Source organism: Ursus americanus, chromosome 16 (genome assembly GCF_024610735.1).
Source record: "Ursus americanus isolate L20-20 chromosome 16, mUrsAme1.1.p, whole genome shotgun sequence".
In the NCBI taxonomy this organism is placed as follows: Eukaryota; Metazoa; Chordata; class Mammalia; order Carnivora; family Ursidae; genus Ursus; species Ursus americanus.
This window is the reverse complement of record NC_142142.1, coordinates 45,172,904-45,197,892: the sequence shown is the minus strand read 5'-3', so window position 1 is coordinate 45,197,892 and position 24,989 is coordinate 45,172,904. Positions and strand designations below refer to the sequence as shown.

Below are 24,989 nucleotides of genomic sequence, written 5' to 3'. Positions count from 1 at the left end.
ATAATTATCCTCTTTTGGTCCCATAATGAGATATCGATTTTCTTTTTCTCTTAAAAATAGCTCTTTTAACCTTAGGACCCAGCAATTGCACTACTTATTTACCCTGAAGATATAGATGTAATGAAAAGAAGGAGCACCTGCACCCCAATGTCCATAGCAGCAAAGTCCATAATAACCACACTGTGGAAGGAGCTGAGATGTTCTTCAACAGAGGAATGGGTAAAAATGTTGTGGTTCATGTATATCATGGAATATTACTCAGCCATCAGAAAGGATGAATACCTACTATTTACATCGATGTGGATTATGCTAAGTGAAATAAGTCAATCAGAAGAAGACAATTATCATATGGTTTCACTCATATGTGGAATATAAGAAATAATGCAGAGGATAATAGGGAAAGGGAGGGAAAACTGAATGGGAAGAAATCAGAGAGGGAGACAAACCACGAGAGACTCTTGACTCTGGGAAACAAATTGAGGGTTGCAGAAGGGGAGGTGGGTGAAAGGATGGGGTAAATGGGTGATGGGCATTAAGGAGGGCACATCATGTGATGAGCACACAACTAATGAATCAATGAACACTACATCAAAAACTAATGATGTACTATATGTTGGCTAATTGAATTTAAATTAAAAAAAGAAAGAAAATAGTTCTTTTAAAAAATAAGTGTTGCAATCTCATTGCAAAATCGTAAGTGTAATGCAGAACCATACAGAAGAAAGTAGAAATCACCCCAAATTGTTTTACCCATTTTTAATATTTGGTTGAACACTCTTTCAACCATTCATTTATATACAGATACATTTATATGGAGATAAAAAATAAGGTATAAATATTCACAATCTTTTCGTTGCTTCCACCGGCTGTGTTTTGTCTTTGTCCTAGTCCCTGGGCTTTTGTTTTATAGAATCAGTGTATTGGGTAAGGAGAAGGAAAGATTCATGAGTAATAGAAAAGGCCAGAGTAACTTGTGGAAAATAAAAGGAAGAGTTACAGTTGGTTAAGAGAAGGGATTTTTGAAGGGCTTGAAGACATGGTAATTTTACATTTTTTGAGGAAGCGCCATACTGTTTTCCACAGCGGCCACACCATTTTCCACTCCCACCTATAGTGCACAAAGTTTCCGATTTTGGCACATCCTTGCCAACACTTAATTATGTTCCTTTTTAAGTAATAGCCATCTAAAGGGTAGGAGGTGATGACTCATTTTGAGTTTGACTTACATTTCCATAATGATTAGCGATATTGAACACATCTTCATATGCTTGTTGGCCATTTGTATGTCTTCTCTGGAGAAGTAGCTGTTTAAAAGTGCAGCCGTGCATTTCTAGATCAAGTTACTTGGCTTTTTGTTGTTGATCATGTATGTGTGCGTATGTTTTAAATAAAATGTTCTGTTGAGTGCGGTCCTAAAGTTCTGGATATATGAAGGGTTTAAACTGAAAGGTTTTGTTTCTTTTTCTCCAATGCCAAACAGTCATTACAACACTGATCTAGAAGTGGTCAAAAAGGTGGTCAGAGTCCATTTACATCTCAGCTTTTACGTAGCTTTAATTTTACTTAAATGTGGATCTATATTTAAATTAGTGCCTGTTGTCATGCATTCTAATTATTTCACTCATGTTCTTTTTGTGTGAATAAATATGTAATATATCATAATTTGAATGGGTAAGTGGTATTCATTCATTCAACAAACTTACGTGGGATGCTTACTATGTCACTGTGTGATGTCCTAAGCACACGATGGTGGATGAGACAGAACAGAAATCTACTGAACAACAATCACTATTACTGTGATGAATATTTGCCCATAACCACCATCTAGGCTTTACCAGATATCATAGCACAATCCTCAAAGCTGTTTTTGTTTGTTTGTTTTGTTGCTTAACAAAACCAAAACTCTACTATGAAGGTGATGTGAAGGTTAGATAATATCTGTGAAACGTTCATGATAGTGCCTGGAGAACAGATCGTGCTCTATAAATGTTAATTAATACATTCTTGGCAACAGGGAGGAACTAAAATGTTTATAGGAAGAAAAGAAGAATATTCCAAGTGCAACAAGACAAATGAAATGAAGGGTGATCTGGCACAGAGATGGGCTATTGAGGGGTGCTTCTTGGACCACCACAGTCCTCACCATCCTCAACCAGACAAAACTGGGCTGCGCATTAGAAGAATAAGAAATCTGTCTCCAGCTGCTTGCTATGCCACATGGATTCCTTATCCAGGAATAAGGCACTGAGGAGAACATCAGTTGTAGAGATCGTTACAGAGCCCCAGGGGTTACAGAGACAACAAACACAGAAAATCTCAGTAGGCAAACAAAATAGAGTGCTTTCAAGGAAGCATTTTCTATCCTTTAAAAGGAGGAAATAGGTGGATGATGTTGAGAAATAAATTTCCATAATCCATTTTAAAAAACCCATAATTTATTCCAGAGAAATAAATACTACATTGTGGAACACTCTTTTCAGGGAGCTTTTCACTTCTCTGTTTCTTAAGGAGTAGATTAATGAGTTCAGCATGGGTGAGACAATATTATTTAATATCTGCACCACGGCACCAAGCAAGGGGTCAGGTGCGGGCTGCAGATAGATGATGAGGACAGGGCCATAGGCACAGAGGATTGCGGTGAGGTGGGCACTGCAGGTGGAGAAAGCTTTCTGCCTGCCCTCTGCCGATCGGATTCTCAGAATGGCAATCCCAATGCGCGTGTAGGAGACACAAACACTGAACCAAAGCATTAAAGCCAGAAAGCCAACAGCAGAGGAGCCCACTCTCTGGGCCAGGGAGCTGTCCGCACAGGCCAGGGGTAAGACGGCAGGGATGTCGCAGAAGAAGTGGTCCACCCGGTTGGAGCCACAGTAGGTTAACTGAAAAGTGAAGGAGGTCAAGATGGTAGCTTGAAGACAACCCACCACCCAGGCTGCCATGACCAAGCCGACACAGACCCCAGGTCTCATGATGAGCATGTACCTCAGAGGGTGACAGATGGCCACAAAGCGGTCATATGCCATCACAGAATAGAGGCAGCCCTCGGTAGCCCCCAGGAAATGGTAGAAGAAGAGCTGAGCAGCACAGCCCTCATAAGAAATGGCTTGGCTTTGGCCAGAGAGATAGAATAGCATCTTGGGACAGGTTACAGACGGGAACAACATGTCAAAAATAGATAGGAGTCCCAGGAAGAAATACATAGGGGTGTGAAGGGTAGAGGAAGAAACAATCGCTGTGAGGATGAGTGAATTGCCAAGCAAGGTGAAGAGGTAAACACATGAGAAGATGACAAATAGCACAGTCTCCAGTCCCTCTGTCTGAGGTATCCCCAGTAGAATAAGCTCATGGAGCTCTGTGTGATTCCTCATGTTCCTGGAGCAGACGAGATGATGAAAGCATGAATGCAGAGGCTGACTCGTGGCAGACACAATACCGACACATTCATCACCACCAATATTTTTTAAAATTTTTTAAACATTTTATTTTTAAGTAATCTCTACACCCAACATGGGGCTTGAACTTACAACCTGGAGATCAAGAGTCCCATGCTTGCCAACTGAGCCAGCCATGTGCCCCAATCTTTGTATAAATATAAATATGATGTTGAAATGAAGAATTAGAGTTTCTGCCAAAGATATTTAGGGAATGGTAATGCAAATCTATGCTTTCATATCTCAAGATATTATCTTCCTTCATGAATACAGATACAAAGCAATATGAAACACTACGATAGTAAAATACTGGAGGGGCTAAGGGAACAAAGACCTCGATATTGAACAGATGAACATAATTTAATTAACATCCACAACTGATTATACAGCAATAAATGCCCTAGACTAGACTAGCTTGGAAGCCTCATCCTCCTGATTCCTTTTCAGAATATGCCCAGGGTTACTCAATAACATCGTCAAATGCCCTAAATATTCATCAAAGGTTAATGTGGGCACCCACACATTGAACATCTTCATAATTGCTGGTAACTCATCATTGTCTTTTGCTGGGGAAAAAACATGTAAATGATAGGCGGAAGTAGAGAGCTAAGGAAGCGAAGGTACTGGAGTAGGTCATGATTGGTGCAAAGTTTATTGAGTAATAGTACAAAGCTCCCAAAGAGGGAGGGGACCCGAGAGGGTTGCCATTTTGGCATTCAAATCTAGGGGTTTTTATTAGCTGTTTTGGGAACTGTCTTGAGTATCGTGAGTATGGGTCTCCTGAGGATTGGCCGCTAAAGTGTGCCAATCAGGGTTTTGATCATGCACCTATTGGGTTATTGTTCCTGTGATGATGGTCTTTTGGGCTGACATCAGGAGATTAACTGCCTCAACTTGTGCCAGTGACCACTGTTTTATCGTTAATTGTTTAGTTTCAGGATGTTTCGCAAAAGTCACTTCTGCAGAGGCTACTAGACAGAATACTATTGTGATCTTGCCTAAGCTGTAAAACAGGATGGTAATGTGGTTTCATCTTAGCTATCGTGGCTCCCTGTTTCCTTGTTGGGGACCCTGGCCCTGACTACCTAACTGTCCAACTAACTCTTAACAATATGACATATTAAAAGAACTTGGATTAGAGATCTAAAGACCCATGTTCAAGTTCTGATTTTTGGTGGTATGACTATGGATAAGTAGCTTAATATTTCTGAACCTCATCTTCTCATCGATAAAGAAGCAGAAAACTGTACCAGTAATCTCTGTACCAGTAATCTCTGTACCAGTAACCTCAACCTAATTCTCTGTACCAGTAACCTCAACCTAAATTTATCATTCCAACTAGGACATTTTAGAGTGAAAGAGGGCATTATTAATAATTAAGACAGGGCAATAGGGGTAACATAGGAAACTTCCTGCCATATCACTGAATAATCTCCTTAGCATTATGCCCCTCATTTGTGTCCCACAAATCTGTATTTTGATATGCACCACTATAATTGTGTTCCTTGAAACATGGGGTATTTTTCTTTTTTAAGTAGGCTCCATATTCAGCATGGAGCCCAACGTGGGGCTTAAACTCACAACCCTGAGATCAAGACCTGAGCTGAGATCAAGAGTCAGATGCTTAATAAACTGAGCCACCCAGGTACCCCAAAATGTGGGATAGTCTTGTAATCATGCTCGGTATATAGTGGGTACCCACTAAATGTTTCTGATTAACTGAGATAAAATTTATTTCACACAATTGTTATAAAGATTAAATATGATGATGTTTATGAAAGCTCTTAACACATAATAAAGTGCTATATAATGGTCCATTATTATTATATTTACTATAGACAGTCTCGTGTTAAAGAATTTGGGAAGTTTTTACCTGTATGAAGATGACTGTCAATCTCTTAAGCCTGAATGAGGTCGCTATGGGAAACACGATAAAGGAGGCCAAAGTAGGTATGGAGGCCAAACCTTGAGAAATACTACATTTTTAAGAGGAGATGGAAAGGGAATGTATATGAAGAAATATATACATCCTTCGAAGAATCTGAAAGAGAACCAGGAGAATGTCTTTTATGTATTTTTGTATCATACAGATTATTTTCTCTATGCCATAGAAACATATTTTCTCGGAGTTGGGTGGCTCAGTTGGTTAAGCTGAAGACTCTTGATTTTGGCTCAGGTTTGATCTCAGGGTCATGAGATCAAGCCCCAGGTTGGGCTCTTGCTCAGTGAGGAGCTTCCTTCTCTCCCCCATCCCCTCCCCTCCTCAAATAAATACATAAATCTTAAAAAAAAAAAAAAGAAATATATTTTCTCCGTGTAAGGGAATATATCTAATTCTTTAATCCTAAGCAACTCTGTGGTGCTTTGAACATGAAAGTTACTGAATTAAGGCTTCATGAACAAAAAAGAATAAATGAATGCATTCCTGTGTGCTGTTTGATAGAGTGAATGGAGGAAAGGATACTAGTCATTGCACAAAATGAGAAGGAAACCCTCGACTGTGATGTCTTCCAACAGTCCCTGCTACCCAAGACTCCACAGTGAGAGTCAAAGCAAAAAATTGAGAAAGATGGGGAGATGCTCTGAAACTTACGTGGTCAAATGGTCATGCCTGGCGCGAGTAAGGACAACAAATTTTTCCCTCCTTTTATCTTCAGCTTCTTCTATAGAGGTGTGGGGCTCATTTCAAATGTCCAAGGAATTGGACTTGGGTGCTCTAGCTGTAGACCCCAAATGGTCTTTTGCATTCAGACTCACACAGAGGGAGGATGTTATACATTCGATGACTGTCCTATCACCTAGTGTGATTTCCTCAGAGTGAGCAGAAGCAAAATGATCTCCTACCTTTGTAGGACTTTAAATGATCTCATAGTCCCTCTGGAGCCCCATGCAGATGTAGTCCAAGACTCAGGGAACAGGAGCCCTCTGAGCACACGGAGCAATTAGATGCTGGGTGTCGAGAGAGTTTAACAGTGAAAGAATAGTACATGGTAATCAAGATAATCTTGAAAGGAATTGGGAGTCAGAGAGCTTGTGGCTCCCCCAACCACCCTATTTTTCTGCTCTGAGTAGACTTCCCATGGAATCCTTTTGTTCTTTACAAACCTCAGAGATTTGGCTGCTTCTCTGGTGTCCCCCCCCCCCCCCCCAGTTCCCATCTATTCCCTCAGCTCTTTTGGTTGTAGGAGAAATTCTAGCATGGTGAAAAAGTATCCACCTTGGAGCTAGAAGGTTCTGGGATGAAGAACCAGCTCGTTTCTCATTAGCTTTAAGTCCTTGAGAAGGTCAGTAGTCCTTTCTGAACCTTAATATAGCCATTTATAAAATGGAGTTATAATAGTATTTCACAAGGTGACTGTGAGGAGTAAATGAAATAATGCTTACACAGTTCCTGACACAAACTACTTGTTTCTACGATTTTTTTTGAAAGTGGATGGAATATAGATTTCTCTTCATTATCAGAAACTTTGCTTTCTTCCCCCTCTTACTCCTGCCCTACCCAATCTTAGGATGAAGTTTTGTTTTCTTTGTCTGTTATCTTAATTTTATGTTTGTTTGTTTTGCTTTTTTTTTAGTTTTGTTTATTTTAACTATTAGTAATTAAAGTGAAAGACAGTGAGTAACAGAAACAAAACATACAAATATTTCTAGAGTTAGAAAAAATATAAGAAATCTAGGAATCCTTATCATAATAATAGCCTGTTGTCTAGAGAATCTAAGCGATATAAGATTTCAAGACTCTCAGCATTTAATCAGGCCATTGTAAGAAAGGGGAAAAAGTCCCAAGAAAGGGAAAGTGGAAGTAGCATTTAAAGAGTACCTACTTGTGAGAGGCATCTTTAAAAATCGCATTTTCTTTAATTCTCACAACATACATACAGAGTAAGTATTATTAGTCTACTTCACAAGTGATGACGTGGATCACCAGAGAAGTTAAGTTTCTTCCTCAAGATTACACAGCTATTCAGTAGCAGAGGTAGGAGTTGAGCCTAGACTCACAGCCTGAATTCAGCGGCAAAACCAAGTTGATATTAAAACATCAGAACCTGATTCCGAGTTTTCTTTACAATTTTTGAGCCTCTGGATGAGGAGGGTTTGCCTTCTATTGATCCGCAGGAATTTAGACCCATGAGCTCATCTTGCCTATCTCCTTTTGTACTTACTTGTGCTTATCTGCCCAAAGTATATTTGCTTGTAGTCGATGACAATTATTACTCTTAAATAATAGCGTCTTCTAAGGAGTTTCTGACAAGCGACTAAGTGGTTTTGTGATGACAGCCATTTTCCCTATCTGAAATGTAAGCCGTTCATCTTACTGTGTAAATTACTTAGCACTGGTTTCTAATAAGATTTCAATATGTAATAGCTAGATCTAATAAGAATTCAATATGTAGTGTTTTTTTTTCAATCCATCCTATTGAGTATCCATCCTATTGAGTATCCATCCATCTATGATAAGTTCCTGTTGGGCTCAGTTTTCATGTGATCTCTCCAACATTTGCAAGTGACCAGTGATTACATAAAAATGATGGTTATTAGTTGCAATTGTTATCACTGATAGGTCAGGTAATAAATGCTTATAAGACTTGTGTATATTTCTGAGCATTTATTCATTTGATCTGTTTGAAATCTATCTTACAATACTATGATGGATAGCAATCACAAGACCTGAGAGTACGCAGCCATCAGCACTGGTACATATTTATTCCTTCATCAAATAATTTCATGTATTTTAGGCATTTCTTAACTTAAAGGTTTAAAAGTTTTAAGCACACATAAAGGGCTCAAGTATGATAAGAACAAGAGGAACTCTTGGATGAATCACTGAGGAAACATCGAGAGAGAAAAACAACCGGAGACTTACATGAAACTCCATGATGCTAAGAGACAGAAGAGAGAGAACAGCAGGAAATGAGGGGATGATCAAAACACCTTGTTCTGACCTTATTAAGGATCTCCCTTTTTTTTTAAAGATTTTATTTATTTATTTGAGAGAGAGAGAGACCATATGAGCAGGGGGAGGGGCAGAGGGAGAGGAACAAGCAGACTCCCCGCTCAGCAGGGAGCCGGACAGGAGGTTCCATCCCAGAGGCCCTGAGATCACGACCTGAGCCAAAGTCAGACCGTTAACCAACTGAGACACCCAGGTGCCCCCGTGCTAAGGATTTCTATGCAGAAACAGAAACAGCTCTTCTTTCAGGAAGGGAAACGAGTGCCGAAAGAACTGGATGAAAATAAGCAGCATTCTCTGATCAACACACACGGGCATAAGCAGGGCATATGTGTTGTCTAGGTAGGTGCTGAAATGGATCAGAGACTGTTCTCATAATTCAGACCTTTCTTTCCATTTTATGTAAATATGCTTTTCATATTCCAAAGAAGATTGTTGGCTTTAAAAGTTGCTCTTCTTGTTGATCATAGTCAGGTGTCAGGGAGGATAAGGAGGTGTGGCACAGAGCCCAAACAACTGTAATGAATCATAGAGAAATTCACTACTTTGTCCTGTGAGATCTGTGCGAATGCAGTGGTTCTGCTCCACGAAAGCCTCAGGGACTTGGAACCCATCTGTCTTGTGGAGTCTCCATTCTTAGGGGTTTTCATCCTCGTCTTCATAGTCCAAAGTGGCTCAGAATATATCTGCATTCCCATCAGTGAACAGGAAGAGGGGAAGGTGAGGAGGACGTCATAATCTTTTCCCTGAAGGGTGTGGGGTGATGTTGCACACATCATTTTTTATTTCCCATTGGCCAGAACTCCGTCTTAAGAGCCCACTTAGCTTTAAGGGAGGCTGGGACATGTCTTTCTTCTGAATGGCCATAGACTTGGCTCAACTTGGGCTCATCTGGAGAATTGATACTGGAGGATACTTAGAATGAGGCAGTCATGAGGACAGATTTTTGGGTACAGACACCTAATCTAAAGTAGGCTGCATTTATCCTCTATCATATTATAAATTTTGCTTTCTTTAAGCATTTATACTACCAGATGTTTTCTTGTTTATTTACTTGCTTATTTGTGTATTGAATATTTCCTCTCCCTGTAATGTAAACTCCAGCTAGGGAAGGGTCTTTGTGTCTTCTCATTGCCACAATGCCAATGTTTAGAACAATGCCTTGCTTACAGTAGAAGTCCAATAATTATATGTTGACTAAAAGAATGAATTACATGTTCTCTTTCAAAATTTGATCATTGGATTCATTTAATAGTCTATACGCAAAGAGTGAGATTATTTTCACTTTGTGTTTACACAAAAATTTGATCATTGGATTCATTTAATAGTCTATATGCAAAGAGTGAAATTATTTTCACTTTGTGTTTACACAAAGTATGAATAAACAGATAAATAAAATGTATTCATATTTTTAATAGCTATAAAGGTCTGTTTAATTATGTATATTGTGCCAGGTTCAAAGGCTTTTCACGTAAGTGTCTTTCCAATAACCAGGATCATATGTATGTTTCCTGATTCAGTTCCTTCCAACCCTGCTGCCATGTATAGTCTGTGGCAGACTTCTAGTTTTCATTTCTCTAGTCCACCTGGGTCAGATGATAAACTCTGTCCATTTTTCCAGCATTTCCCTGTTGTTGACCAGACACTGCAGCCAACAGAATTTACAGTCAGGAGAAACAATACCAGATGTGATTTCTACCAAGAGAAAAGGATCATTCCCTCTCACAATTAGTTTGGTACATGTAAAAAACGCAGTCCTAAAGCCTAATAATAATACCATGGAATCTGTGCTTATATTGTGCTTTACTATACGTGTGTGTATACACACGCATACACACACATGTATACATACACACACACACACACAGATATCACCTCCATTAAGATCCATTAAAGCTTTAATAACAACCCAGGGAGGTAGGTATGCCATTATTTTCATTTTACAAATAAGACAACAAACTCAGAGAAAGTAAACACGAGTGACATTGCAGAGACCAAAATCAACCTGAGTTTTCATACATATATTCTCTTTATCCTATACATATTCTCAATGGCAATATGATTGTTTCTTTAAGTGTCAGATTTAACATCATTTTGAAATAAAGAAGACATAAGAAACTTGATCGCTTTGAGTGTCCTTTAGCCAGGAAAATGAGCATTGATGTTCTCACTTACATTGTTACCCCCACCATCAAAAAATCCAAAAAAAAAAAAAAAATAGCAACATAAAACCTCCCCAAAACCAAATCCAAACACCGTAATTTTATGATCCTAATGAAAAACCCATAAACCGCTCAAGACTGGAAGACTTGGTCCCTGTGAACATTGCCCTGTCTCCTCGTCCCCTGTGCCCCCACCCCCCCATGCTGTTAGGAAGGATGCAATCTTGGGACAAATGACTCAAATTCAAGACGAAGAGTCAATGATACAATGCCCATGAAGTTCAGGGTCTAACACACAGCATTATTAACAGGGCCCAGTGCACAGTAAGCCCTTGATAATTAAGTCTGTTATAGAAATATGATGTGATTGTTGATGTTCAAGCATTTCACGGATTAAAAAAAAAAAAAATCTCTTCCCTTTGTTTAGCCTCTGATGGTTCCCTCACTGAGACTAGGCAAACGAGCAAACGTTCTAGGGCTGAGGAATTTTCCCTTGATCCCTTAATCAAGTAGTCGCTACTTTATAACCGGTCCCTAGAAGAGGGAGGTCTTCCCAGAAATTTTGACAGCGGCTGTTTCCTGCTGGCTGTGACTCTTGAGTCCTCAGAGGCCTCAGACTTCGGGAGAAGGTAGGTGACCGGCAGCCCTCACTGGGGCTGGATCCCACCCCTTCACTCTGATGGCTGAGACCCGCTCTTTCCCCATCGCCACATCTGCAGGGGCTTGTTTTAACTGCAAGCCCAAGGGGTAGGGAATTGAGTCCTGGTGTTAGGTCCCTGGGGGTTTTCCTGCAGGTTTGGCAGTTTAGCGGGAGTCTTCTGGGGGCTGGATAGGGGATTTAGGCATCCCTGATCCTGTCAAGGTCCTTTTCCCCCCTTTTTACTTTCCTTCTCTTTTATTTTATTTCTCTTTTATTTTAGTTTAAAACCTCTCCCACTCGCGACCCCAGCCTGATTTCAGCCCCTAACCGCTTTCATATAGAGATATTCAAGGGGCCGACTCTGATCCTTTCTGTTAATGCTTGAACACCGCAAATCTGGAGCGGAAACTTTAAAGATTAAATCACTTTCTCTTTCTATCTAAGCCCCACTCCGCATTCAAACAGCCTCTCGGGCTGGATCGCGAGTTTTCAGCCTGTTCCCTGCAACAGGCTGCAGGGGTGTGGCTCGCTGCGCCGCTAGCTCGCCGGCCGGCTCCTCCCTCTCCCCGGCTGGTGGCTGAACCGCAGGGTGCCAAGACTCCTGGATTCCTGAGGGTCCACCTTAACATGCAGCCCCCGGCTCAGGGAGCCCCCCTCAATTCTCCCAGCTGCCTGGGATTCAACGCTTTGACCTTGGTCAGCTGCTGTGGTCAGTCTTTGCGTACCTGTTGCTAGGTGCATTTCTAAAATGCCATCCTGAGGGGCAGAGGACTAATTGTGACCCAGCATAGTTTGTACTGGGAAGGGTGGGGCGGAAGCTGCAGAAAAGCACATTTTCCTCAATGAGGGATTTGTTGTGGGGACACAAGGCTGTGTTTTTCTGTTTGTTTTTTGTTTTTGTTTTTTTTTGCAGGAGACACCTCTCTGCTTTGTCTCTTCACCTGAAAACCACCCTTGGTGAGCACTGCCAAGCCTTAGAGCTTTGCGTGCCTGACACGTTTCTTTAGCCGTTGTGCCCCTGTGTCCTGGGTCCTTGTCCTGTTCTAAGCTTCCTGCTGATGTTATTAGAAGTTCTTCCCTCCCCCCAGCGCCAGCCTGTTGCACTAGAGATCTCACCCCAGTCAAGCATCTGCGTGATACCCCTTTTCCTGAGCATTCTCTCCTCTCCCTACAGCTGTTACTGCCCTCTGTGTTTCTATCAAATGCGAGCCATTTACCCGCGCTCAGTTTTTATCCAGTTCTTTAAAATAACAAACAGCAAACCAGAAGCCTGATTTATTGGTGCTGGTGTGTGGAGATGGGACACCATACACAAGAGGCACCGTTGCTATTCCACGAATGAGCCACATGGATATTGCTCCGGATGGGGATAGGGTGTGAGGTTTTACATGGTGATTGGATTGAGCATAAGAAGGCCTAGAAGTATTTCTGCCAAAAGCTTCAGGATCCTTGAGGGGGGTGTTGTTCTAGGAAGGAAAGTTGCCTTTCTCGAGAGCCTCCATGTTTTTTTGGACTGTGGGTTCCTGAGTGAACTTTGGGCTTCCCCATGACTCATCTGCCCTGGGACTCTGGATAAGCACATTAATATCACTTTCCTTCGGCATTCTCTGTGCACCAGGCAATCCTATTTTAGTTCCTTAAGTTGTATTTTCAGTGAAAAGTCCCCTAACTTGTGCTGGACATTGCAGCTCGTGTCACCCTTGACAGAGCAGGGAGAGGCAAGGTCACAAGTGATTCTGTTCAGAATGGTCGGAGGGCAGCTTCCAGGGCTACTAGGGCCTAGGACTAGGACCAGACCCACCAGCTGATTCTCCAGATAAAAGAATTATAATGTAAATCGTAATCTCAGTATGTAAATTTATCTCCTTGTTACCCTTTCACATGAAGTGGTTGTCTAAGATTATAATAAAACGTGGAAGATACAGTTAGGATGGCATGATTTAAAATAGAGGATGTGTTGCCTATATGATATTTATATATGTATATTAGAATACCTTGGGCAGAGGAGACAAACGGCATTTCAGTTATGAGCCCCAAAAGAAGAGTCACAAGGGAAGTGATGTAAATTGCAGGGGACCATTTTGGATCAAGCAGTTTCTTATGAAGAAGGTCTCTTGGTAGCATGAGTCAAAGTAACAGCCGAGGTCTGTTTAACAACTGTAATAATTATAACAGGAGCAACACTAGTCTATTAGCATTGACTAAATCCTTCCCATAGGCCAGGCACTATTCTAGGGACTTCCGTATATGAATTCACATATGCATATATGACAAAAAGGTATATGGTTTTCATTTTAGAAAGAGAATACTGAGGTTCACAGGGGTGCAGTTAATTACACTTATTCCATGTACCTAAGGAATGGTGTATTAAATACACTTGTGAAAAAGTGGAACTGATATTTGAACCAGCCTCGGGGTGTTTTGGAGACTTTCCAGTTAGTGGGGCCTTGGAATCTTACAGCTTCCCCCATTCGGGTCTGGCATTTAGGAGGAGCCTTACTACTGGTATCTTTGTCCCCTTCTTTATAGCTTCTTTCTCCTTCCAGCTCCATCATTAGTCCTCTGAATATATTCTTACGCCGGAGAGAAGCACATAAAGTCTGGTATTTGAATAGATAATCCCCAGCATGTCACTGTATTCATAATGCGTCTTTTCCACAGTAGCCCTGCATCACCATGGTGCTCCCCGGTGGCCTACTAACCCGCAAAGAGGAACCAGGTAAGCCTGATTCATGACCCTTACTTGCCAGTGTATCTTTGGCATCCAGCCCCATGCCTGGCAGGCAGGAGGCCTTCTATTAAAGTTTATTCACCTCTTGAACTCTGGTCTATCTTCAGTACCCCTGAAGAGCATCGGTGTGATCTTGTCCATTCGTGAGTTTGTGGCTGGTGTGTCTGCTACCTTAAACTATGAGAATGAGGAGAAAGTGCCTTTGGAGACCTTCTTTGTGTTCCCCATGGATGACGACTCAGCTGTCTACAGCTTTGAGGCCGTGGTGGATGGGAAGAAAATTAAAGCAGAATTACAGGAGAAGAAGAAGGTATTAGGGATGAGTAGATTACCTCCTCCCTTCTTATTTCCTTAATGCATTGTCTTAGGATCTCTACAAAGACGCCTTCACAAAAAGTGCTGATGTGGAATGTTTCTTCTACTTCCCTCTAGCTGCTATTTTCCTAAACTCCTCTGGGGTGGGGGGAATCAATCAGAGGCACTCAAAGTGTAGACGTGAGCTTCACAGGCCTTCTCCATCAGTTTTTGTTTCCTGTGCTACTTGTCTCTTCATTCAACCAAGCCACCTTTGATATTGCCTCTCTTTCCCTGTTCTCCTCAGGCCCACAGCATCTATGAGAGTGCCATCAGCAACCGCCGCCAAGCTTTCCTACTGGAGGAGGACAAGTACTCCAGGGACGTCTTCTGTTGCAATGTGGGGAACCTGAACCCAGGGTCGAAGGTGGCACTCACCCTGAAGTATGTTCAGGAACTGCCCTTGGAAGCAGATGGAGCCCTGCGCTACGTGCTTCCGGCTGTCTTGAATCCTCGATACCGTGGCTCTGGTGAGTATCCTTTCCTTTCAAATCCCAGTGGTGGGCGATATAATCTGGGAAACCCCCTCAAGGTTGTAGGGGTGCTAAGAAGTGTGGGAAGGGGAAACAGAACTAAGGCAACTTTTTGTAGGATCGTTTGAGGACAGTTGCCTTGATATGAAGACTCCGATAGTTCCTTTGGAGGACCTGCCCTATACATTCAGCATGGTTGCCACCATCAGTTCCCAGCACGGCATTGAGAGGATCCAATCCAACTGCCCCTTCAGTCCTATTGAGTACCTTGGAGAAGATAAGACTTCTGCCCAGGTAATTCGTAAGGAAGCACTGTTATTGCCAGCACCCCTGTTCTTTGAGTTCTGATCTTGTTCCTCATTCAGTCCTTCCAAAATGTTCCTTACTTTTCCCTATTAACTAGAGAGAATCCCACTTTGTTCCTTCTTTATCCCCATTTCTTCTCCAGAGCCTTCTCTCAATTCTTGTCCCTGTTCCCGACCACACTATAGGAAGAAGCCTGTAGCTCTCAGCCCTGACCTCCACTGCACGCAGCAAGCAGGGATGGTTCTAACAATGGATCTTTTGCTTGGTCTCAACTTAGGTTTCCTTGGCTGAAGGACACAAATTTGATCGAGATGTGGAACTCCTGATTTACTACAGTGAGGTGCATACCCCCACTGTAGCTGTGGAGATGGGGCAACCTAAAGACAACCGAGGTATTCTCTTTCTTCCTCTGTAGGTCACTACCATCACTACCGTCTAAAGGGGAACTCCTGTCTTTAGACGGTCACTACCGTCTAAAGGGGAACTCCTGTCTTGGAATTACCCTCACTTTTCTTTCCTCCTATTCAGTAGTGGGTGAAACATTCAAATAGCTTACATTATGGTGTGCAAAAATGGTTAGATACAAAGAGAATTTAGCTACATGCTTATGTCTTGTAGACAGATTTAAGTGGATCAGTAGATAATTGGATCAAGGACATGGACAAATAATTCACAAGAGGAAACACAACTGGTTTACAAACATAAACGACAATGATCAGTTGGTACAAGTGCAAATTAAAATAAAATAAAAACAACTGGAAGTTTGTATCTCTTAATCCCTTACATTATTTTTTTCCCATTCTCTCCCCTTATCTATTATCTCTTTTACTAAGAGGTATACACTTCCAGTTGCAAAATAAATAAGTCACAGAGAGGAAGAGGAGAGCACAAGGAATAGAGTCAACAAGATTGTAATAATGTTGTTTGATGGCAGATGGTGACTATACTTACTGTGGGGAGTGCTGAGTAATGTATAGAGTTGTTGAATCATTATGTTGCATACCTGAAATTAATATGACACTGTATATTAATTATACGTTAATAAAAAAGTAAACATTCATTTGTAGGAAAAAAACAAAATAAAAATAACGATTTGACATTTTCACTTTTCAAACTATCAAAGATTTCCAAATCTGATAATCCCTCATCATCCATCTCCAGAAATTTTTCATCTCACCCTAGTCTCTGAATTTCTAAGACTAAGTTTAATTTCTTTTTTTTTTTTTTAATGATTTTTTATTATATTATGTTAGTCACCATACAGTACATCCCCGGTTTCCGATGTAAAGTTCGATGATTCATTAGTTGCGTATAACACCCAGTGCACCATGCAATACGTGCCCTCCTTACTACCCATCACCGGTCTATCCCATTCCCCCACCCTCCTCCCCTCTGAAGCCCTCAGTTTGTTTCTCATAGTCCATAGTCTCTCATGATTCATTCCCCCTTCTGATTACCCCCCCTTTCTTTATCCCTTTCTTCCCCTACCGATCATCCTAGTTCTTATGTTCCATAGATGAGAGAAATCATATGATAATTGTCTTTCTCTGCTTGACTTATTTCACTTAGCATTATCTCCTCCAGTGCCGTCCATGTTGCAGCAAATGTTGAGAATTCGTTCTTTCTGATAGCTGAGTAGTATTCCATTGTATATATGGCCCACAACTTCTTAATCCAGTCATCTGTTGAAGGGCATCTCGGCTCCTTCCACGATTTAGCTATTGTGGACAATGCTGCTATGAACATTGGGGTGCATATGGCCCTCCTCTTCACTACATCTGTATCTTTGGGGTAAATACCCAGTAGTGCAATGGCTGGGTCATAGGGTAGCTCAATTTTTAACTTTTTAAGGGACCTCCACACTGTTTTCCAGAGTGGCTGTACCAACTTGCATTCCCACCAACAATGTAGGAGGGATCCCCTTTCTCCACATCCTCTCCAGCAATTGTTGTTTCTTGCCTTGTCAATTTTTGCCATTCTAACTGGTGTAAGGTGGTATCTCAGTGTGGTTTTGATTTGAATTTCCCTGATGGCTAATGATTTTGAACATTTTTTCATATGTCTGTTAGCCATTTGTATGTCTTCATTGGAAAAGTGTCTGTTCATATCTTCTGCCCATTTTTTGATTTGTTTATTTGTTTCTCGTGTATTGTAAATAAACAAATAAGTTTAGTTTCTTAATACATTTAGTTTCTTAATTTCTTTAATTTCTCATATTTTCTAAATTTTCCTATCTATGTGTGTACTTTTTCTTATGATAATAACTGATATCACCCATGTCAGTCCGTTGCTCTCTTGGGGCCTTCCTGGGCAGCCATGCCCCTGGATTGCAGGGACCATGAAACTTAACTAGAAAGATCCTGCCACTTCTGAAGCATTTTCCGCATTGGTTGAGTGGATGGATGTTTGGGAACATAGTCAAAGTGCTATAGCTTGGGTTAGGTTCTTACTTCTGTAACTACAACCACTGTGAAGACAATCTCCTGTAGTTAGTCTTCCATAGGCCATCCTCTGGAGGCCTCTTTGGCCTCATTGTTAATGTTTGGTCAAGGCTGCTGAGAGCTCCTTTGTTTGTCCTCACTTGTTGGACCATTTTTCCTCCAGGCAAGCTGTCCATGCTAAAGCCGTTAGAGGGGCTCCCAATCTCAACCAGGTTTGCTCTAGCTCCTCTTCTGTGAAGCTCCATGCTCTCTCTGTACATTAGTTGTACTGGTTCTGTCCTTTCCCTTTGGTGGGTTCCCCCTTGGGTGTCCATGAAATACTCCGACAGTAGCGGGAGTCTGGTCTTCAGTCAGGATTATTTTAATCCAGCACAGAAAGTTTTATAAGGCTGAATCTTAAAAGGTATGAATTGAGATCTCAGTTCCTTTCCTTCCAAGCAGTTCCCTTGGTCCCTATGTGGAATTCCTCATCTGTTCCTATGGTGGGCTCTGCAGGCCAGAGGGGGACATTAGGGGCAGCGTTTATGATCTTTGAATCCCTTCTAGCAAAGCCACTCAAATCTGGCTTTCCAGATCATATATCTGGTCAAGACGACTTGCTGTTCCCATCCATATAAAGAAGCAAATGATAACTGGCAGCTTGGCTCACTAAAACCATTGGGAGTTCTGCCAAATGAAGCATTCCACTACATGATGAAAATACAAAATATGTATTTTTTTAAACTTAGCATGTACTTAACCATATTAAGAACATGATTTTTAAAAAATTGTATGTATAATTTAATAAAAATAATATAAAAATTATTAAAACTTTCTAAAATTGTTATTAAGAGTTTAACCTAAGACCTAGGTTGAGTTCCTTAAATGTATGATATCACTTAACCCTTAAAATAATCTTGAGGCAGGTATTACCACTTGGATTCTTCAGATGAAGAAACTGAGGCTAGCAAACTGAGGAGCTAGGGCTTGAAATGTCTTATTTAAAAATGAGGAAGCAGAAACTCATGTAGGTGAAAATAACTTGAGTCACACCAAAGGAGTTATAGTAGAAATACCTAGATAGTGCACACTGTGTATCTGGTGTTGTTCTGAACACATTAGAGATATGTACTTATTTCATTGTCATGGCAACCTTTCTGATTTACCAGTCTAGTGCTAATCCCACTAAAATCAGCTGTCTCTTAAAATGGAAGGGAATTTACCTTTCCTGTTAAAAAAAGCTACTCTTGCACCATGTATCTAGAGATCTGGATTTTTTAGAAGTTATCCTTGAACCAGTGTGTATGCAAATATTTGCTGAGCTGCACCCATTTTATTTGGAAGCCAGTTTGGTCATTGGAATATCCTAGGATTAAGGGATTAAACCAAGCCATGTCCTGCAGGCATACTGAATCTCAAGGCTAATGAGAATTTAAATGCATCATCCCGGAATCACTGTATAAAAATAGGATATTGGAATTCCACTCTTTGTTAATTTACATTTTCTATACTGTAAAATAAGTGGATATAAACCAGCCATTCTCATTTCATCTCTATCTCAATACTAACATTCTAATTCCTGCATCAGTTTTCACTTGTTCCTCAAAATAAAATCAAAGCTTTGACAACTTGGTAACAGAGGCCCTCTCCCATGGTTTCCTGCATGGTATTGTTTGGGTGATGCTCTTAGAGTCTAACACATCCTAGTTCTGGAGATGTTTCATACCCAAAGCAGACGGACTTTCCTTGGTGTGTTTGACACTATACTCTCAGCTCTTGCAATTTGTCAACGTAAGCATTGCTCATGAGCATCATGTTGTCAAAAGTGTAATGAAAGACTTAAACAAGGACCCATGTGATAAATTTCCCATTGATTTGATTTGAAAGGAAGGTGTCTCTGAAAATAAATTAGTTTGATTCTTCTGGCAAATGCTGGAACATTTTAACTTCATGTATTTCACTCATTTACCTAGCTGCTAGGAAACTAGCATCCAATTATATATTTTCATTATTGCTTGTGGCTGGTAAGCTCTACCTTCTTTTTTCTCTTTCATATCTTTTCTGCTTCTATATCTTTTATGTTTATAACTCACCTCAAACCCTTTGCCAGCAGACACAGAATAAAGATCAAACAGTGTTTTAGGTCTGCATTTTCTCAGCTCCCTCTCTAACTCACTACAATTGATTCTTGAGGTCTTTCGTATTCTTGAGTTCCTTTTCATATTACAGTGTCCTTATCCTTTCTAAGTAGATGGTTTCATGAAAGATCCGTCTGCGATGGTGTGTTTCTACCCCAATATCCCAGAAGCTCCGTCACCAGTTATCTGTGGAGAATTCGTCTTCCTCATGGACCGCTCGGGAAGTATGCAATGCCCCATAAGTAAACAGGATCAATCTCAGCTTCGCATAGAGGCAGCCAAGGTAAGCTCATTCCTTTCTCTGTCAGGGAACACGCACAAGTGGGGGTGAATCTCAGCAGTTAAATTAGAGTCCATCTGGAACTTTGGGTGTGTTCCGCATCTGAGCTACATCTAGCATGACCACCCTGAGGCTAGCCCTGGAATATAAGGGCCCGGACTCATGAAGTGGGCGAAGGTCCACCCCCTCAGCAGTTAGATTGGCAGCATCTGTGGGTCTGAGAGGATCTTCTCTCACTGTCCTCCATACTCTCTTCCTTCAGGAAACACTGATTTTGCTGCTGAAGAGTTTGCCATTAGGCTGTTATTTCAATGTCTATGGATTTGGAAGTTCCTATGAGGCGTTCTTTCCGTAAGTTTCTAGAAAGCCCATTGAGAGTCCAGAAAGATACTTTAAAGGACTAGATTTTTGAAGGAAGTTGACTTTGGCATTGGGTGTTTCAGGTGAGGGTGTTTACAGTGGGGGCTTCTCAGTTCAGGGACTTGGTACTGCATGATGTTAAACAGGACGATGTCATTGGGCATGTTTGTTTCTTTCTCAGGAATAGTGTGAAATACAGTCAGCAGACCATGGAGGAGGCACTGAAGAGAGTTAAGCTTATGCAGGCTGACCTGGGGGGCACAGAAATCCTGACGCCACTCCAGATCATTTACAGGGAACCTTCCATTGAGGGCCACCCCCTTCAGGTAGGAACTGGAAGAGAGCTGATAGAAGGCGAAAGAGGGAACGAAAAATCTCTGTTCAAGAATCCATCCCCTGAGCTTTGTTGTAGGATTGTTAAAATATGATATATAATTTGGAGTCTTCTATCCTATAGTAAAGAGAAAAGGACAAGAGGCATGTCATAGAGTTCGTCTTCTTTAGCTCCGTGCTGTGGGCTGTGGGTGATGGACGTCCTTTTGCAGAGTGCCACAAGAACCTTAGATGAGACGAGTAGAGGGAGGTGAGGAAAATCCCAGGCGCCCAAGAAACCTTGTGAGAACGTGGTACAAGTGACTGTGGCAAGTTAGGGACCTCGTGCCAGTCTGAGGAGACATCAGTCTCTGCAATGAAATGGTCGATTTTTTCCAAGGGCGAATTCCGGTATTTTAAAAATGATCTTCACAGAGATTTGATGAATGTCTTCTTTCTTTCGACAGCTTTTTGTCTTCACAGATGGAGAAGTTACTGACACGTTTAATGTAATCAACGAAGTCAAGAGGAACAGGCTGAGGCACAGGTAGGTGGAGAATGTGATTTCTGGGTGACTGACCCAGGTAGGGCCGCCTGTGGTCTAACCCACGGGGTACCAGTGGTGACAGTCCTTTCCGAGGATACAGTGATTCAGGAATTTTAGTTTTACTGGCTGACAAGTTTTTTCTCTATCATTTCCGCCCCTCTCTACTAAAAGATAAAAGTAATTTTCTAAATAACATCAGTAACACCACAAAGTCATTGTCCTTTATTCTTTCCAAACCACAGTGGAAACAAAAATTGAATAGTAAGACAGTTTTTGAAAATTATGAACATTTTTATCAAAGTAAAACATACACAAAGCTACACAAATTGTAAGTATACAGCTGATCACTATATCACTCTGATCACTATCAACCTTTTCCTCTCCAAAGGAAATAGCTTTCCTAACTTAGAACACCATGGATTATTTTTTCTTGTTTTTAAGTAAAAATAAAGGGGTTATACAATATGTTTTTGTTTTTGTGTATCTTCTTTCCCTCAGCAGTATGTTGATTTTCCTACATGTTTTGCATGGAGCTGTGGTTAATTTTTATTGGTGTATAGTATTCCATAGGGTGATTAGGCCATAATTTATTTATTGATTCTATTGCTGATGGACTTTGGTTTAGCTGCTGAAAATAATTCTTCTGTGAATATCCTAGCATTCTTACATATGTATATTTTCGTACATGCACACATATGCATGTATACATACTTATTTCATATATATGTGTATGTGCCTATGTATATTTCCAAGTTACCACACTAATTTAATAAATACCAGCATTGTATGAGGGTTCTAGTTGCCCAGCTTCCCATCCAAAATTTGGCATTGTTTGTCTTTGTAAATCTTAACTAATTTTGTAGGTGTAAAGTGGTATCTCATTATAGTTTTAATTCGCATTTTCCTGGTAACTAATGAAGTTGAGTGCCTTTTCATGTTTATTAACCAGTTGGATGTCCTGTTTTGTGATGTACCTTCAAGTCTCTCCTATTTTTTTTCTGTTAGACTTTCTTTTTTTACTGATCTCTAGTTTAATCTGTGATCAAGATGCAAGGACTTCATTAATATGTTCTGGAAATATATTTTTTCCTATTCTAGCTATCCTTTTCACTCTCAGAATGATATCTATTGATTAATTGTTGTTCTTCGTTTTAATATAGTTTAATTTTTTAGTCTTTACCTTTACAGTTAGTGTTTTTTGTGTCCTGTTAAAAGTCTTTCCCTACCCAAGGTCATGAAGCCACTTTTGTTTAGTATTTTCAAGAAGTTTTATCATTTTTTCTTTTATAGTTAGATCTATAGTTCTCCTGGATTTAATTTTTGTGCATTGTGGAAGGTAGGGGCCAATTTTCATTATCTCTTCATGTTGATATCAAATTGACCCTGTACCATTTATTGAAAAGTTTGTCTTTTCCTCCCTGATACAGTGTCACAAATAAACATCTATACACGTATTGATTATTTCTGGATCCTTTGTTCCATTCCAATAGTGTATTTATCTAGACATGTGCTAGAACTATACCAAATAAATTTATGTAGCTTTCTGATAAATACTGATTTCCAATAGAGTGAGTACTCAACTTTATTTTTTTTCCAGGATTGTCTCAGCTATTCATGACTCTTTATATGTGTATTTTAGAATTAGCTTGTCAATTTTTACCTAAAAAGGAGACTCTTGAGATATTGATTAGAATTGTATTGACTTTAGGGGTGCCTGGATGGCTCAGTCAGTACAGCCTATGACTTTTGATCTTGGGGTTGTGAGTTTGAGCCCCAAGGTGGGCATAGAGATCACTTAAAAAAAGAGAATTGCATTGATTTTATAGATCAGTTTTGGGAGAATTTAGTATTTACCAGATTGAGTATTTTAATCTGTTTACATGGTCTGTCCATCTGTTTATTTAGGTCTTTTTTGATTCTTCTAAATATTTGCTTCCAATATTTTATTTAAAAAATTTAAATCTATAGAGAAGTTGCAAGAATAGAACAATATACTCTTCCACCAGATGTCAACGTTTTCCCACATTTGCTTCACCTGTTTTTTTTTTTTGTCTGAAATATTTGAGAGCAAGCCACAGATATTGTAATTCTTCATATGCAAATAATAATGCACTCATCTTCTAAAAGCAAGGACATCCTGTTGAATAACCACAATAAGACTACTAAATTCAGGGTATTTCATGTTGAGATGATACTATTATCTAAATACAGGCCATATTTGCCAACTTTTTTTTTTTTTAAGAAATTTTTGAAAAAGATTTACATCCTTATTTTAGGGGGGGGCAAGGGAGAGTGCATGAGTGGGGGGAGGGGCAGAAGGAGAAGGAGAAAAGCAAACTCCCTGCAGAGTCTGGATAATAACACTGGGCTCAATCTCAAGACCCTGAGATCATGACATGAGCCAAAATCAAGAGCTGGATGTTTAATGGTCTGAGCCACCCAGCCGCCCCAACAAGTTTTCTAATAATGTCCTTTATAGATTTTTTTTGTCTTTGCTTTTGTTCCAGGAGGAAATCCAAGACCAAATATTTTCATTGTTATATTTCTTTAATCTTCTTTACTCTAGAAGAGATCCTCAGCTTTTCATTATCTTTTATGACACTGATATTTTGAAAGAATACTAGCTAGTTATTTTTGTAGAATCTCAATTTATGTTTTTTAACTATTTAAATTCATGTTTAGGGTAATATTAAATATTTCAGGAAGAAATATTCCAAAAGTAATGTTGGGTCTGGTGGTAAGTGTGACTGCTTCGTTCAAGGTGGTATCCGACAATTAACTTTGAAATTTTGTAAACATCCTGTTCTCAACACATATTAGTCACTAGATTCAGCATTTGTTGATGATTACTGTCCAAATGTTATTACTGTCGATGGTTACAAATGGTGATCTTTACATCAAAAACTTGGTATGTACTGTATGGTAACTAACATAACTTAATAAAAAATTATTAAAAAAAAAAACAAAAACAACAACAACAAAAAAAAAACAGTGATTTTTAAATTCTGTCAACTTTTCCAGATTACTTGGCATCCTACTGTAAAGAAGTTTCTCTTCCCCCTCCCTCCCTCCCTTCCTTTTTTTGTATCAATATATACTTTTGGATTCTTTCATTATTTTTCAATTTTTTAAGATTTGTTACTTTCATTTTTCATTTAGATTCTCAAAATTCCAGATTGGGTCAGTTGGGAGCTGCTTTTCACTTGCTCCTGTATCTTTTTTGTGTGTCTCTTTGGTTTTGGAAGATTTCCTTTCTTTCTTACAAAATGAGTTTCAGACTCACCTATACTTTCCCATTCCTGTAGCCAGCTATTTCTGCAAGAAGCCTCATTTCTATTAGTGAAAATGAGAAATAGAAGTCGATATTTGAGTATTAGGTGTAACTCTTTGTTACTGGGCTGTTATTGATTGTAGGCATTTTTGGCAGACTGAACCAGCAAATGTTAATTTTTTTTTTTTTAACTGATGTCCCTACTTCCAAGGTAATGACATAATATTCTCTCTCTTTTTTCTTCTATTCCATATTTGTGTTTTCTTTCCTCCATGGTGAAAAATCTGGTTTCCCATAAGATTAGTAAATATATGCATTTCCTTAATCCAACAATACACACGAAATCTCTTTATAATGTTTTCTAATTCTCTGTGTAGATGCCTTTTTTATTAGATTTTCCCCTAGGTGATTTCCCCCATTTTAAATAGTATTTTTGAAACATTTTATTTACTGGGCACTTATTTCTATGTAGAAATTGGTTCTAATAGCTTTTACATTTTACATTGACTTTTTATTCATTGACTTTGCCTTATTTAAATATTAATTCTAATAGTATATTTGAAGATTCTTATAGATTTTCTATGGATAATCATATTTGCAAATAATGTCAGCC

The 24,989-nt window shown here is 39.8% G+C and overlaps 2 protein-coding genes across 2 annotated transcripts in view; one reads left to right on the top strand and one right to left on the bottom strand.

Annotated features, from left to right (window-relative positions):
- Positions 1 to 2,435: 2,435 nt before the first annotated feature.
- LOC123792395 (olfactory receptor 10N1-like) lies at positions 2,436 to 3,368 on the bottom strand. Its single transcript, XM_045797548.2, has one exon. It carries the CDS (start codon positions 3,366 to 3,368, stop codon positions 2,436 to 2,438), a length of 933 nt encoding a protein of 310 aa, XP_045653504.1.
- A 7,716-nt stretch (positions 3,369 to 11,084) lies between these two features.
- Positions 11,085 to 24,989, top strand: part of VWA5A (von Willebrand factor A domain containing 5A) — a 29,309-nt gene continuing 15,404 nt past the window's right edge. Inside the window, 10 exon segments of the mRNA XM_087868331.1 lie at positions 11,085 to 11,173; positions 13,846 to 13,903; positions 14,023 to 14,225; positions 14,517 to 14,739; positions 14,861 to 15,036; positions 15,326 to 15,440; positions 19,720 to 19,889; positions 20,149 to 20,237; positions 20,428 to 20,572; positions 21,026 to 21,105. Of these exon segments, the coding sequence (XP_087724457.1) occupies positions 13,861 to 13,903; positions 14,023 to 14,225; positions 14,517 to 14,739; positions 14,861 to 15,036; positions 15,326 to 15,440; positions 19,720 to 19,889; positions 20,149 to 20,237; positions 20,428 to 20,572; positions 21,026 to 21,105 (1,244 nt within the window). The 5' untranslated portion in view covers positions 11,085 to 11,173; positions 13,846 to 13,860.